The following is a 17,362-nucleotide window of genomic DNA, read 5'->3' as shown; positions in this document are numbered from 1 at the left end:
GTAACCAGTCTATTGTACAGTTTTCTGTGTGTAATGTGCACACAGTAGTTCTATCTGTGTAATGGACGCGTAGCAGAGCTGTGTGTGCAATGTGTATATAGTAAACTATCTGTGTAATGGACGCGTAGCAGAGCTGTGTGCGCAATGTGTATATACACTGAACAAAAATATAAACGCAACACTTTCGGTTTTGCTCCCATTTTGCATGAACTGAACTCAAAAATCTGAAACATTTTCTACATACACAAAAGACCCATTACTCTCAAATATTGTTCACAAATCTGTCTAACTCTGTGTTAGTGAGCACTTCTCCTTTGCCGAGATAATCCATCCCACCTCACAGGTGTGGTATATCAAGGTGCTGATTAGATAGCATGAATATTGCACAGGTGTGCCTTAGACTGCCCACAATAAAAGGCCACTCTGAAATGTGCACAGTTTTGCCTTACTGAGGGGGGTCAGAAAACCAGTCAGTATCTGGTGTGGCCACCATTTGCCTCACGCAGTGCAACACTTCTCCGTTGCATAGAGTTGATCAGGTTGTTGATTGTGGCCTGTGGAATGTTGGTCCACTCCTCTTCAATAGCTGTGCGAAATTGCAGAATATTGGCAGGAACTGGAACACGCTGTTGTATACGCCGGTCCAGAGCATCCCAAACATGCTCAATGGGTGACATGTCCGGTGAGTATGCTGGCCATGCAAGAACTGGGATGTTTTCAGCTTCCAGGAATTGTGTACAGATCCTTGCAAAATGGGGCCGTGCATTATCATGCTGCAACATGAGGTGATGGTCGTGGATGAATGGCACAACAATGGGCCTCAGGATCTCGTCACAGTATTGGTGCATTCAAAATGCCATCAATAAAACGCACGTGTTCATTGTCCATAACATATGCCTGCCCATACCATAACCCCACCGACACCATGGGCCACTCGATCCACAACTAGTGTTGATCGAGCACCAAAGTGCTCGGATGCTCGAGTAGAACACCTCGGGATGCTTGGGTGTACTACCAAGCACCCGAGCACAATGGAAGTCAATGGGAGAACCCGAGCATTAAACCAGGCACCACCGTGCCAGATTCCCAATAGACAAGACTTCACTGTTCTTATCAGGAGGATGACTCTCAATCTCCTCATCCTCTTCGGCCTATCCACGCTGAACAGATGGAATAAACCTGCTGTGGGTACTAGGAGGAGTAAGAATTTTTGTTCAGTGTAGTAAACTATCTGTATGGGCATGTGGTAGAGCTGTGTATGTAATATGTATATCGTAGTATACATGTGGTGCGCACTGTGTATGGCAGCGTCAGGTGGGGGCTGTGTATGGCAGCATCAGGTGGGCGCTGTGTATGGCGACATCAGGTGGGTGCTGTGTATGGCAACATCAGGTGTGCGCAGTGTATGGCAGTGTCAGGTGGACGCTGTGTATGGCAGCTTCCGGTGGGCACTGTGTATGGCAGCGTCAGGTGGGAGCTGTGTATTGCGTTGGGTTGGCCCTGTGTATGACAGCGTCGGGTGGGCGCTGTGTATGGCAGCATCAGTTGGGCGCTGTGTATGGCAGCGTCAGGTGAGAGCTGTGTATGGCAGCTTCGGGTGGGCCCTTTGTATGGCAGCGTCCGGTGGGCCCTGTGTATGGCAGCGTCGGGTGGGCGCTGTGTATGGCAGCGTCTGGTGGGGGCTGTGTATGGCAGCGTGGGGAAGGCGCTGTGTATGGCAGCGTGGGGTGGGCGCTGTGTATGGGAGCGTGGGGTCGGCGCTGTGTATGGCAGAGTGGAGTTGGCGCTGTGTATGGTAACGTCAGGTGGGTGCAGTGTATGGCAGCATCAGGTGGGTGTAGTGTATGGCAGCATCAGGTGGGTGCTGTGTATGGCAGTGATGGGTGAGCGCTGTGTATGGCAGCGTCGGGTGGGCACTCTGTATGGCAGCATCAGGTGGGCGCAGTGTATGGCAGCATCAGGTGGGCGCAGTGTATGGCAGCATCAGGTGGGCGCAGTGTATGGCAGCGTCGGGTGGGTGCTGTGTATGGCAGCGTCGGGTGGGCGCTGTGTATGGTAGCATCGGGTGGGCACTGTGTATGGCAGCGTCGGGTGGACACTGTGTATGGCAGCGTCAGGTGGGCGCTGTGTATGGCAGCGTCAGGTGAGAGCTGTCTATGGCAGCTTTGGGTGGGTGCTGTGTATGGCAGCGACCGGTGGGCCCTGTGTATGGCAGCGTCGGGTGGGCGCTGTGTATGGCAGCATCTGGTGGGCGCTGTGTATGGCAGCGTGGGGTAGGCGCTATGTATGGCAGCGTGGGGTGGGCGCTGTGTATGGGAGCATGGGGTCGGCGCTGTGTATAGCCGAGTGGAGTGGGTGCTGTGTATGGCAGCATCAGGTGGGCACAGTGTAAGGCAGTGTCAGGTGGGCGCTGTGTATGGCAGTGTCAGGTGGGCACTGTGTATGGCAGCGTCGGGTGGGCACTGTGTATGGTAGCGTCAGGTGGGCGCAGTGTATGGCAGCATCAGGTGGGTGCTGTGTATGGCAGCGTCAGGTGGGCTCTGTGTATGGCAGCGTCAGGTGGGTGCTGTGTATGGCAGCGTCAAGTGGGTGCTGTGTATGGCAGCATTAGGTGGGCGCTGTGTATGGCAGCGTCGGGTGGGTGCTGTGTATGGCAGCGTCGGCTGGGCACTGTGTATGGCAGCGTCAGGTGGGCGCAGTGTATGGCAGCATCAGGTGGGTGCTGTGTATGGCAGCATCAGGTGGGCTCTGTGTATGGCAGCGTCAGGTGGGTGCTGTGTATGGCAGCATCAAGTGGGTGCTGTGTATGGCAGCATCAGGTGGGCGCAGTGTATGGCAGCGTCGGGTGGGTGCTGTGTATGGCAGCGTCGGGTGGGCGCTGTGTATGGCAGCGTCGGGTGGGCGCTGTGTATGGCAGCGTTGGATGGGCACTGTGTATGGCAGCGTCAGGTGAGAGCTGTCTATGGCAGCTTTGGGTGGATGCTGTGTATGGCAGCGTCCGGTGGGCCCTGTGTATGGCAGTGTTGGGTGGGCGCAGTGTATGGCAGCATCTGGTGGGCGCTGTGTATGGCAGCGTGGGGTAGGCGATATGTATGGCAGCGTGGGGTGGGCGCTGTGTATGGGAGCGTGGGGTCGGCGCTGTGTATGGCTGAGTGGAGTGGGCGCTGTGTATGGCAGCGTCAGGTGGGTGCTGTGTATGGCAGCGTCAGGTGGGCGCAGTGTATGGCAGCGTCAGGTGGGTGCTGTGTATGGCAGCGTCAGGTGGGCTCTGTGTATGGCAGCGTCAGGTGGGTGCTGTGTATGGCAGCATCAAGTGGGTGTACTACCAAGCACCCGAGCACAATGGAAGTCAATGGGAGAACCCGAGCATTAAACCAGGCACCACCGTGCCAGATTCCCAATAGACAAGACTTCACTGTTCTTATCAGGAGGATGACTCTCAATCTCCTCATCCTCTTCGGCCTATCCACGCTGAACAGATGGAATAAACCTGCTGTGGGTACTAGGAGGAGTAAGAATTTTTGTTCAGTGTAGTAAACTATCTGTATGGGCATGTGGTAGAGCTGTGTATGTAATATGTATATCGTAGTATACATGTGGTGCGCACTGTGTATGGCAGCGTCAGGTGGGGGCTGTGTATGGCAGCATCAGGTGGGCGCTGTGTATGGCAGCATCAGGTGGGTGCTGTGTATGGCAGCATCAGGTGTGCGCAGTGTATGGCAGTGTCAGGTGGACGCTGTGTATGGCAGCTTCCGGTAGGCACTGTGTATGGCAGCGTCAGGTGGGAGCTGTGTATTGCGTTGGGTTGGCCCTGTGTATGACAGCGTCGGGTGGGCGCTGTGTATGGCAGCATCAGTTGGGCGCTGTGTATGGCAGCGTCAGGTGAGAGCTGTGTATGGCAGCTTCGGGTGGGCCCTTTGTATGGCAGCGTCCGGTGGGCCCTGTGTATGGCAGCGTCGGGTGGGCGCTGTGTATGGCAGCATCTGGTGGGCGCTGTGTATGGCAGCGTGGGGAAGGCGCTGTGTATGGCAGCGTGGGGTGGGCGCTGTGTATGGGAGCGTGGGGTCGGTGCTGTGTATGGCAGAGTGGAGTTGGCGCTGTGTATGGTAACGTCAGGTGGGTGCAGTGTATGGCAGCATCAGGTGGGCGTAGTGTATGGCAGCATCAGGTGGGTGCTGTGTATGGCAGTGATTGGTGAGCGCTGTGTATGGCAGCGTCGGGTGGGCACTCTGTATGGCAGCATCAGGTGGGCGCAGTGTATGGCAGCATCAGATGGGCGCAGTGTATGGCAGCATCAGGTGGGCGCAGTGTATGGCAGAAGCGGGTGGGTGCTGTGTATGGCAGCGTCGGGTGGGCGCTGTGTATGGTAGCGTCGGGTGGGCACTGTGTATGGCAGCGTCGGGTGGACACTGTGTATGGCAGCGTCGGGTGGGCGCTGTGTATGGCAGCATCAGGTGAGAGCTGTCTATGGCAGCTTTGGGTGGGTGCTGTGTATGGCAGCGTCCGGTGGGCCCTGTGTATGGCAGCGTCGGGTGGGCGCTGTGTATGGCAGCATCTGGTGGGCGCTGTGTATGGCAGCGTGGGGTAGGCGCTATGTATGGCAGCGTGGGGTGGGCGCTGTGTATGGGTCGTGAGGTCGGCGCTGTGTATAGCCGAGTGGAGTGGGTGCTGTGTATGGCAGCGTCAGGTGGGTGCTGTGTATGGCAGCATCAGGTGGGCACAGTGTATGGCAGTGTCAGGTGGGCGCTGTGTATGGCAGCGTCGGGTGGGCACTGTGTATGGCACCGTCAGGTGGGCGCAGTGTATGGCAGCATCAGGTGGGTGCTGTGTATGGCAGCGTCAGGTGGGTGCTGTGTATGGCAGCGTCAGGTGGGTGCTGTGTATGGCAGCATCAAGTGGGTGCTGTGTATGGCAGCATCAGGTGGGCGCTGTGTATGGCAGCGTCGGGTGGGCGCTGTGTATGGCAGCGTCGGGTGGGCACTGTGTATGGCAGCGTCAGGTGAGCGCAGTGTATGGCAGCATCAGGTGGGTGCTGTGTATGGCAGCATCAGGTGGGCTCTGTGTATGGCAGCGTCAGGTGGGTGCTGTGTATGGCAGCATCAAGTGGGTGCTGTGTATGGCAGCATCAGGTGGGCGCAGTGTATGGCAGCGTCAGGTGGGTGCTGTGTATGGCAGCGTCGGGTGGGCGCTGTGTATGGCAGCGTCGGATGGGCACTGTGTATGGCAGCGTCAGGTGAGAGCTGTGTATGGCAGCGTCGGGTGGGCGCTGTGTATGGCAGCGTCGGATGGGCACTGTGTATGGCAGCGTCAGGTGAGAGCTGTCTATGGCAGCTTTGGGTGGATGCTGTGTATGGCAGCGTCCGGTGGGCCCTGTGTATGGGAGTGTTGGGTGGGCGCTGTGTATGGCAGCATCTGGTGGGCGCTGTGTATGGCAGCGTGGGGTAGGCGCTATGTATGGCAGCGTGGGGTGGGCGCTGTGTATGGGAGCATGGGGTCGGCGCTGTGTATGGCTGAGTGGAGTGGGCGCTGTGTATGGCAGCGTCAGGTGGGTGCTGTGTATGGCAGCATCAGGTGGGCACAGTGTATGGCAGCGTCAGGTGGGCGCTGTGTATGGCAGTGTCGGGTGGGCACTGTGTATGGCAGTGTCGGGTAGGCGCTGTGTATGGCAGCGTCGGGTGGGCACTGTATATGGCAGCGTCAGGTGGGCGCAGTGTATGGCAGCGTCAGGTGGGTGCTGTGTATGGCAGCGTCAGGTGGGCTCTGTGTATGGCAGCGTCAGGTGGGTGCTGTGTATGGCAGCATCAAGTGGGTGCTGTGTATGGCAGCATCAGGTGGGCGCAGTGTATGGCAGCGTCAGGTGGGTGCTGTGTATGACAGTGTCGGGTGGGCACTGTGTATGGCAGCATCGGGTGGGCGCTGTGTATGGCAGCGTCGGGTGGGCGCTGTGTATGGCAGCATCAGGTGGGTTCTGTGTATTGCAGCGCCAGGTGAGCGCTGTGTATGGCAACGTCAGGCGGGCACAGTGTATGGCAGCAGTGGTCTTATGTTTAGTGTATGATGTTGGATAAATGTAAAATTGTCTACATTTATTTCTGCACAGGAGACTAGCAATGGATTCTCTGCAGAAATATCAGCCTCATAATGTTATGTGGGCCTGTGCATTATATATGTGAATTACAGCAAAATTCCTACTCCTCCTCGGCTAAAAATACTCCTCAAAATTGTTAAGAGGAGTATTTTTACTCTTCTGGAAAAATGCAGTGCGACCTCTGCTGTCAGCTGTAACATACAGCTGACAGTCTGCTTCAAACTGCAGACATAGACCCTTCCATGTTATGATCCTTAGGGACCACTGTATGGAAGGGCTAACTATCGGGCCGCTGCTCTGCTGTGGCAGCAGCCCGATAACATACCCCTTCCTCCCCCCGCCGTGTAGGATGGCCATCCTCACCTCCATAGAAGCAGTCACCCCCTTCCCCATCAGGATGGCAGCAAGCTCCCAACCCGTCCCCCCTTCAGGATGGCCGGCACTGCAACAAGCGCCCCCACCCCCCTCCTTCCTTCAGAATGGCCGGCGAGGCAACAAGCCCCTCCCTCCCTTCCTTTAGGATGCCCGGCGAGGCAACAAGCCCCCAGCCCCCCCTCCCTTCAGGATGGCCCGCGACGCAACAAGCCCCCATCACCGCCCCCCAAGTCAAGGTTTGCAGAGCGGCAGCGGGGCAGAGTGTTAACTGTAACATACAGCTGACACTCTGCTTGAAACGGCCGACATCGGTGCTGGCACCGATGTCGGCAATTTAACCCCTTCCATGCCGCGGTCCTTAGGGACCGCTGCATGGAGTGGATAACCATCAGCTGCTGCTTTGCTGTGGTTACCATGGCAACCGGACGCCTTCAAAGGCATCCGGATTTCCAATGGTATAGCTGAGTCTGATCAGGCGTACTGTGAATGACAATACACTGCAGTACACTATACAGTGTACTGCAGTGTATTGTAAAGGCATTAGACCCACTGGGTCAAAAAAATTGTAAAAAAAATAAAGTGAAAAAAGTAAAAAAAAAAAAAAATTAAAAAAATCTAACTTCTTCCTATATCCACACATATAATTGGTTAAAAATGTAAAAACTATGATGAAATTGCAATTTTGCCCACCACACTTCCCACAAAATGGTATAAAAAGTGATCAAAAAAGTCATATGCACCCCAAAATAGTACCAATAAATCCATCATCTCATCCCGCAAAAAATGACCCTCTACCTAAGACAATCGCCCAAAAAATAAAAAAGATATGTCTTTCGGAAAATGGAGACACTAAAACATAATTTTTTTTTGTTTCAAAAATGCTCTTGAGTAAAATCAAAATATATTTTAAAAAAGCAGACATATTAGGTATCGCCGCATCTGTAACAACCTGCTGTATAAAAGTATCACATGCGCTAACCTGTCTGGTAAATGCAGTAAAAAAAAAAAAATGAAAACCGTGCCAAAAAAGCCATTTTTTGTCACCTTAGAACACAAAAAGTGTAATACCAAGCGATCAAAAAGTAATATTTGCCCCAAAATGGTACCAATCGAACCATCATCTCCTCCTGTAAAAAATTAGCCCCTAAATAAAACAATCGTCAAAAAAATATATATACAGTATATATGACTTTTAGAAAATGGAGACACTAAAACATGATTTTTTTTGTTTCAAAAATGTTTTTATTGTGTAAAATAAAATAAAAAAATGCACATATTAGTTATCACTGTGTCCGTAACAACCTGCTCTATAAAAATAGCATGCGATCCAACCCGTCTGGTGAACGCTGTAAAAAAATAAATAAAAAATGTGCCAAAAAAGCCATTTTTTATCACCTTACATCACAAAAAGTGTAATACCAAGCGATCCAAATTCATATGTGCCCCAAAATGGTACCAATCAAACCATCATCTCTACCTTACACCAGTTTTGATAAATCTCCTCCACTGTGTACTTATATGTGTGCATAGCATTGTGTGTCGTCACACTATACTAATCTATGTGGGAAAAGTGACCGCTCACTGTGCGGACTGCACACAATACTGTGTTCAGAAGAGAGTGAATGTAGTGAGAGCTGTCAGTAATGAGATCTATATTCTGCCTATAACACCATGGTTCTGACTGTAGATCTCTGCACTAATGTTATCAGCAGAAATATCTATTGTGTCTACAAATAATGGACTTTCTACAGAATGAAAAGTGAGAAATAGATCTGCTGATTACAGGCTGTAGCATACTGTAAGACTCACCAAGTTCCAGCAGCCTATATGTAAGTGGCTGATAGCTGTGCTGTGTAACAGGATGTGGGGGCGGGGCAGCAGAGCTTGTGCTGGTGCATGTGAAATCCACAGGAACGCTCCCAGATTCTCACAGGAGATGACAGCACTGAGCAAAATTCATATCAGAGCATTTCTGAGAGCATGTGAAGCAAAGCTGAACAAACAAGTGCAGTTTTATTATGTGCTGCATTACGGTAAGATATGGGGTTATTGATTTTTAGTGCACAAAGGTGTCCACAGCCTTTAATCATATCCTCCAAAATAAAAGAATGTGTCACTGTGCACTTAAGCTCCGTTCACATTAGCACCTTGTCTGCGAATTAAGAGTGGCATGGCAGCTATTGTATGAATGATCTGTTTTGAAACTGATACTAAATAAAGCTAGGTTCACATTTGTGGCAAGGGTTCTGGCAAAGGCATCCGTCGCAGATACCTGCAATCTATACTGGAAACCTGATGAAACCCTTTTAGTCAATGGGATATGCTGGGCACTAGTGGCAGGGGCGCACCGCCAACGAGGCGAGCTAAGGCAATGGCCTCAAGCCCCCTAGCGACAAGTGAGGGGCGGTGGCAGGGTCATGGGCAATGAGCGCTTCTTATCCTCAGGATGGTGATCGCATTGAATGCTGCATCAGGGCACGGGAGCGATGTCTCCCTGTCCCACTGTTCCCTCTGATAGGCTTCATAGGGAACAGTGCCTGTAGCTTATCAGAGACTGACACATGTGGCGTGATGATGTCATCATTGCCAGTGGTGTCACCGGTGGGGGGGACAGAGGGGGCCACGGCCCCCCCTACATCACGATGTGCCCCCCCAACTGAGCGGCTGCAGCCGGGCACAACAGTGAGATGAGCGCTTCCATTGCGCTCATCTCCATAGTCATCTGCCTGTGCTGCGGCGGGGGAGGGAGAGGAGTGTCCCTTCCCCTGATAGGCCTGCAGCTTATCAGAGGCCGGCGCAGGCGGCGCGATGACGTCATTGCGCAACCTGAGCCATACAACGCGGGTGTCACCGCCAGATCTCTGAGAAGTTCTGACAGACGTTCTTCAGTACCTCTTGCATGATGTTCTTTTGTTTTGGTTTCGTTTTGTCATCTCTCCTCCCTCTCCCAGTGATCACCTCCCTTTATATCCCCTCCCATACTGCTTCACTTTGCGGTTTATACCACTTCCGGGATTGTGCTCACTGCTAGTTGCTGCAACTGCTGGTTCCTCAGATAAGTCTATTCCTTTATTTGTGTTTTCCTATTGGCTTGATTCTAGCTGACTCCCTCCGTATTGAGTGCAGGGAGCCGGTGGTCGTGTCCCCTCACTATTATAGGGTTTTCAGGTGTTACTCAGTCTAGGTACGGGGGCATGCAACTTTCTATCATTAAGATCTTTGCATGGGCTGAGCAGTCAGGGAGAGCTCTAGGGCTTTTTGTAGGGCTCACCCATATGTTCCTTAGTTTGGGATCAAGTCAGTTGGATCTTTATTTGTGATTTCTAGTTTTCTGCAACACCATCCGTGACAGCGGGACACAGGCCGGAAGAGGCCTGCATCGCATCGCTGACATGGAGGTAAGTATAAGTGTTTTTTGTTTGTTTTTTACAATAGTTTTACAGGCACATTAGGGGGGTTTATTACTGGCACATGATGGGGGGCTTATTACTAGCACATGATGGGGGGGCTTATTACTGGCACATTGGGGGGCTTATTACTGGCACATGATGGGGGGCTTATTACAGGCACATTAGGGGGGCTCTTGTTACTGGCACATTAGGGGGCTTATTACTGGCACATTGGGGGGCTTATTTCTGGCACATGATGGGGGGCTTATTACTGGCACATGATGGGGGGCTTATTACAGGCACATTAGGGGGGCTCTTGTTACTGGCACATTGTGGGAGCTTATTACTGGCACATTGGGGGGCTTATTACTGGCACAGGATGGGTAGGCTTATTACTGGCACATGATGCGGGGCTTATTACTGGCACATGATGGGGGGGCTTATTACTGGCACATGATGGGGGGCTTATTACTGGCACATGATGGGGGGATTATTACTGGCACATGATGGGGGCTTATTACTAGCACATGATGGGGGGCTTATTACTGGCACATGATGGGGGGCGTATTACTGGCACATGCTGGGGGGCTTATTACTGGCACATGATGGGGGGCTTATTACTGGCACATGATGGGGGGCTTATTACTGGCACATGATCGGGGGCTTATTACAGGCACATTAGGGGGGCTCTTGTTACTGGCACATTGGGGGGCTTATTACTGGCACATTGGGGGGGCTTATTACTGGCACATGATGGGGGGCTTATTACAGGCACATTAGGGGGCTCTTGTTACTGGCACATTGTGGGGGCTTATTACTGGCACATTGGGGGGCTTATTACTGGCACATGATGGGGGCTTATTACTGGCACATGATGGGGGGGCTTATTACTGGCACATGATGGGGGGGCTTATTACTGGCACATGATGGGGAGGCTTATTACTGGCACATGATGGGGGGCTTATTACTGGCACATGATGGGGGGCTTATTACAGGCACATTTGGGAAGCTCTTGTTACTGGCACATTGTGGGAGCTTATTACTGGCACATTGGGGGGCTTATTACTGGCACAGGATGGGTAGGCTTATTACTGGCACATGATGGGGGGCTTATTACTGGCACATGATGGGGGGGCTTATTACTGGCACATGATGGGGGGCTTATTACTGGCACATGATGGGGGGATTATTACTGGCACATGATGGGGGCTTATTACTAGCACATGATGGGGGGCTTATTACTGGCACATGATGGGGGGCGTATTACTGGCACATGCTGGGGGGCTTATTACTGGCACATGATGGGGGGCTTATTACTGGCACATGATGGGGGGCTTATTACTGGCACATGATCGGGGGCTTATTACAGGCACATTAGGGGGGCTCTTGTTACTGGCACATTGGGGGGCTTATTACTGGCACATTGGGGGGGCTTATTACTGGCACATGATGGGGGGCTTATTACAGGCACATTAGGGGGCTCTTGTTACTGGCACATTGTGGGGGCTTATTACTGGCACATTGGGGGGCTTATTACTGGCACATGATGGGGGCTTATTACTGGCACATGATGGGGGGGGCTTATTACTGGCACATGATGGGGGGGCTTATTACTGGCACATGATGGGGAGGCTTATTACTGGCACATGATGGGGGGCTTATTACTGGCACATGATGGGGGGCTTATTACAGGCACATTTGGGAAGCTCTTGTTACTGGCACATTGGGGGAGCTTATTACTGGCACATGATGGGGGGGCTTATTACTGGCACATGATGGGGCGTATTTCTGGCACATGATGGGGGCTTATTACTGGCACATGATGGGGGGGCTTATTACTGGCACATGATGAGGGGCTTATTACAGGCACATGATGGGGGGCTTATTAGTGGCACATGATGAGGGGCTCTTGTTACTGGCACATGATAGGGGGCTCTTGTTACTGGCACATGATGGGGGGCTCTTGTTACTGGAACATTGGGGGGGCTCTTGTTACTGGAACGTGATGGGGTGCTGGGCTCTTATTGGGGGCACTTATTACTGGCACGTTATCGGGGGCACTTATTACTGGCACGTTATTGGGGGCACTTATTACTGGCACGTTATTGGTGGGCACTATAGGGGCATCTATTGAGGCCACAAAGAAGGGGTATTTTATATGGGGGGCTCTGTACAGTAGCATTTTATACTGGGACACATTATGGTGGGTACTATGGGGAAGGGGGGAGAGGAGTACTATGGAGTCATCTACGGGGGGCACTAAGAAGGGGAAATTTATACTTGCAAATTATGGGGGACACTGAGGGCATCTCCTGGGGCACGATATATGGGGCATTTTATACTAGTACATTATGGGGGGCACTAGGAGGAAGGGGGGAGAGGAGCACTATGGGGGCATTTACTGGGGGCACTATATAGGGGTATTTTATACTGGCACATTATGGGGACATTAGCTCAACTGTCACATTATAAGGAGAATTATTTCTACTGGGGGGCATTATGGTGGGCTTTATTACTCCCCCATGGTATGACCCCCTAGTAGCAGCACCAGCCTCTCCCTGCTCTGCTATCCATCTGCCCCTTCTCTAAATCCTTATCATGAAATCTTTCTCATTAGGATAAACACAACATCAGCTCCACCGAGCCCCCGGCCAAAGTGTTGAAGTGGTGTCCGAGATCCCCAAGGGTCAAGGACCATGTGATGAAAATAATAAAATCTACACAACACCTAACCCAAACACGAACTTCTTTGAAGAAGTCCGGGATTGGGTCTGGGTACCAAACTTGCCGATTTTTCTCATGCGCATGCAAAACGCTTTGCACTCGCGCGGAAAAATTGCGCATTTTCCCGCGACGCACCCGCATCCTATCCGGCCCTCACACGCCTGTGTGAAAGAGGCCTAAGATGTCTGTGTGCCACACACTGCAAAGATAAGAAATAAATCATCATGGTGGTCTGGTCCAAATGGAAAAGATGAGTAAAAAGAATGTCTTCATCAAAGGAGACATCACTGGATGTAAAAGGTATGGAATGTGGTACTGTATTACCCTGTATGTTTTATAGACCTGTATATTTTGTTTCTGATGTATGTCTTTAACAGTAGGGCTGAAGGGAAGGGGTTAGGCTGAAAACTTGACATTTGGTGGGGGCCCCCTAGCCACCTGGCTGATAGATGTCAGGCTTATATTGGATCCTTTGATTACCAGTTTCGGTTGCTTTACCGGAACAGAAAAACTGAATCTCACCACACTTGTTACCCAAGCCGAATACTGACGGCTCCCACTGACTTGTCAGGGATTGGCCACAAAAATAGTGCTGCAGACTATGCAGCAGTAAAAAAAAAAACACAGAAACCCAGAAACCCCAAAGGGACGTAAATAAAAGCCCATGTGATTGCTCCGTATTTTTTTCTTGTACAGATGGAATTTTATGGGCAGCAGAGTGAATCAGTAGTTAACACTGTTCCTCATAGCACCGGGTCCCACGTTCAAACACTACAAGTTAGACATGGAGTTTGTATGTTTTCTTACCACACTTGAAAAATACATAATTCTAGTGCGTGCATAAAAGCAATATCATATTTGGTGAACAGTGTAGAGGCCACCTTAAGTCTTGTTTAGAGTCCTATTTTCCCTTTACAAACAGTGCCACTATTTGTCTACAGGTTGTATCTGGCATTGCAGCACATTCACTGGAATGAGGATAAGTTACTGAATGCAACTGATACCCAATAATATAGAACACAATAGTGGGAATTTAGTAAGACTGGCTTTTCATATGTTCATCAAAAGTGATTTTGGAGTAAAATGCCCCAAATGTATTAAAAGGACAAATACATTTTTTGCAGTTCATGTTGTAAATTATAGGTACTATGTCGGGCATTCTTGCCCTCTTCCACTTAGCCCTGGAGAATAGTAAAAAGTCACAAACTTGTGTACAGGCAATGATAAATGACCCCCAATATTTTTGGGGAAATTTTAACACATAATCACCCTCTTAGAAAAGTACAAATGTATTGTACCTACAGTATGCATAAGCAATTGCAAAATGTATTATAGAAGCGATCAAAAGATCGTCTAATAAAGTCCCCTTGTGGGACTTGCAAATTGTTTAACAAAAAAAGTTGAATTTTTTTAAATTAAATAAATAAAAATTTCAAGATTAAAAATACACATTCTTTTACATTGGAAAAATGGGTTTTAATGGAAATAATTGCTACAATAAAACCCGCTCCACATGTTTGGTATCACTGCAGTCATAATGACTGGAACTACACAATTACCATGTAATTTCATATATTTCTAAGTGTAACAACAGAACAGCGGAACAACACAGAGTTATCAGAATAGATGCTTCGGAATAACTATTTTGAGGGAAATATAATTATCTATATAAGTTGAGCCATTTAAATTGCTGGCCAAAGCAGGAGAAACATGCTTTCATCAAGGCTCCAACCAGTAACAGCGTCCCCAGCTGATCACCTGCCATTTCGTGATACGTCAAGACATGACCTTATTTGATGCTATGGGTCTTACCTTCGGTGTGTAAGGAAACTACCACTGATGTGTCCAGAGCCATCACATCCTGGGGTAGGACAGGACATTCCTTCGGTTTTTCCAGATTTCCATGAGAACTGGGAACCATTTAAGTAGCCATCTTTCTGTCTCTTGGCTGCCAGAGGACATCCAGATGCACTGCGATGGGATGCATATTTCCCCGTCACGTGCCCTTGACCATCACACCCTGGGACTGGGCATCTGATGATAAAAAGAACATGACAACAGTCATTATTTTAAGCTGTTGAAGCAAATTCCATCTGATAAAAGCAAGAAAACCTTTTTTTTGGGAAAGGAACAAAATTGCAGTCATATGTGTTCAGCCTAGCTCTATGAGAGTATGGACACATGGTCAGGCTTCTTGATGCAGTTTTCGAAGCCAGAATCAGGAGTGGGTCATAAAAGGAGAGGAAGTATAAAGGACAAGGAAGGCTTCTTTTCTTTTTTGAATCCATTCCTGATTTGGCTTAAAACGCATTGGCCATACTCTGATGAGAAATCGTACATTGCTTAGCTTTATGCTTTGACATTTCTAGACATCACTAGTTTGAACTTCACCTGCCAAATGCCTTAAATCATTTTGGTACTGGTTCTTGTAACTTTGGAGTGCCACTTTACATGAACTAGAGTATTAAAAAATGTACAGTATTTTACCGCTGTTCCCTGATATGCTTGCTATGGCAAAAATAAATTTTATGTAAACAGATCTCGATGTACTGGAGTTTCATCTGCAAAGTTTGAGAATTGCTGTGCCAACTATCCTCTGAAGACTTCAGAATGTCAAGTAGTAGTCTATGACAGTCTATAGTTAGTTAATAGGCTTCTGTGTACATACTGCTGTACAATCATCATTCTCTGTCAGTCGACGGGACCGGGCGGCACAAAAGTTGTGAACTTATTCACCAAACCAAATACAATATATCAAGACATTGCAAATGTGAGAAAACTTGATAATTGGGTACAACTTAATGTGACATGTTGCAGGTAATCCCTTCCCACAAGCAACCTCCGATCCTCACAAGACCTCCTTCTCTACTCTCCTCTTATCTCCTCTTCCCACAATTACCTCCAAGATTTCTCCCTAACAGCCCTCGAACTCTCTCTACAGCAACATTTCAGACTCTCGCCTACAGTTGAAACCTTAAAAGAAACCTGAAAACTCACCTCTTCAGACAAGTCAGACAAGAAAAATACCATCCACAGAAAAGTGTGTAATTATAGGTGGCCAAATTAAGTGATATCTGCTAGGTTCAGGAGAGTTATATACTTAGAATGGATTGAAAAGTCAGGGACACAACCTGAAGATATCAGCAGTTATGGCCTATGAATGTGACAAGTGGGATCACAGCTTGACTACTGATTTCAAGAGGCTAAAAGCATATTTTACACTGCAAGAAACGTTCCTAATTGATCTGCAATCACATATAAAGCTTTTTCTTGAACTTTCACATCCTAAAAGTGAACATCAATTGCCAAAAAGAAAAGCTAAATGCACTTATTTATCCTGAAATGATGAGATTAATGTAACCCTTATATTGATGCAGCAAGTGACTACAGGTCTGTCATGCATGAGGCCTTCAGAGCGATGGTGGACTGAGCGTTTCAGGTGTTAATGGGGTTTTCTGGATTTAGAACTTTGAGGTACCTCAGGATAGGCAATCAATAGGACCACCACTGATCTAATATTGACGGCCTATCCCGAGAGTAGGCCATCAACATCCCAACCCCTTTAAAGGTTAAAGGACCTTACCAACCACATAGATAGGCTTGTAAAACCTTAAATGACTTAGATGCTGTAGGCCTCCTCTAACCAATAGTTCCCTCTTTGATTCCAGGGATGGCCTGCTGTTGGTGGAGGTTTGGGTATTGGAATTGGGTTTACTTTGTATATTATAAATTGTTATACTTGTCTCTGTTGAATCCTTGATTGACTAATGAAATAAAGAAAAATTAAAATATAAAAAGAGACTGTAGTCTTCCTCTAACCATGGATCTCAGGCATTACCCTAACTTCTGAGTAGGCAGTCCAGCACAGTCTTGAGTAATTTATGATCTGGAGAACTTCCCCAGCCTAGTGGTGAGTGACAGTCTTATGTGTACCAGCTCTTTGCAATTACAAAAAGAAGTTGAGAGAAATCCAGCTCCACTTGGATAAAGGAATGTGCGTTTATTCAGCTTGCGGTTAAAAACTCATCCATGAAATACAAATATTAGCAGTCTTGTCTACGCGTTTCGGGCTACCAGAGACATTTCCAGCCCTTCTTCATGACACGTGTCATGAAGAAGGGCTGGAAATGTCTCTGGTAGCCCGAAACGCGTAGACAAGACTGCTAATATTTGTATTTCATGGATGAGTTTTTAACCGCAAGCTGAATAAGCGCACATTCCTTTATCCAAGTGGAGCTGGATTTCTCTCAACTTCTTTTTGTAATTGCTGCCCGCACCTGACACGGGCCATCCGTGCTCACAACCAAAGGAAAGGCAGGTGAGAGCTGCTACACTTCTCTTTTCCTCAGCTTTTTGCAATGTCCTATATTTTAATGAAGTTCACCTATATCTGAGCATGCATAATTTACTTTACTTTCTGGAAAAGAAAGGAGTGAGCACTCACACCATCTGGACCATAGGATATATTATTTAATATATGGTATGCAATAAATCACAACAACATTCAAATATAGTAAAATTTCATAAAATAATGGTTGGCACCAACATAAAATAACACTGACGGATGAAAATTGAACAATCTTTGCGTGCTTGGTAAAAGCACTTGGACCGCAGACAGCAGTTTTAGTGTCCCACAGAAGTAAATGTGACTCCAAGTTGATAATCGAGTGTCCTCATGTGTATTAATATGTCTTCTGATATAAAAGTCTCTCCACAGTTAATCCGGTATAGCCGCACAGGGCTATGAATAGCACACCACTCAGTATAAAGTTCAGGTTCCTACCTT

General features: G+C 48.8%; 1 protein-coding gene across 2 annotated transcripts in view; it reads right to left on the bottom strand.

The window, feature by feature from the left end:
* Nucleotides 1-17,362, bottom strand: part of MYT1L (myelin transcription factor 1 like) — a 246,238-nt gene that overhangs the window by 17,449 nt on the left and 211,427 nt on the right. For both annotated transcript variants that reach the window (XM_040430991.1, XM_040430992.1), the window contains one exon: nt 14,389-14,610. In XM_040430991.1, coding sequence (XP_040286925.1) covers nt 14,389-14,610 — 222 coding nt within the window. The remainder of the gene's footprint in view (nt 1-14,388; nt 14,611-17,362) is intronic.

Source organism: Bufo bufo, chromosome 4 (genome assembly GCF_905171765.1).
Source record: "Bufo bufo chromosome 4, aBufBuf1.1, whole genome shotgun sequence".
NCBI classification, from domain to species: Eukaryota; Metazoa; Chordata; class Amphibia; order Anura; family Bufonidae; genus Bufo; species Bufo bufo.
The sequence above is the reverse complement of the archived record's forward strand: the minus strand, read 5'-3'. Positions and strand labels throughout refer to the sequence as shown.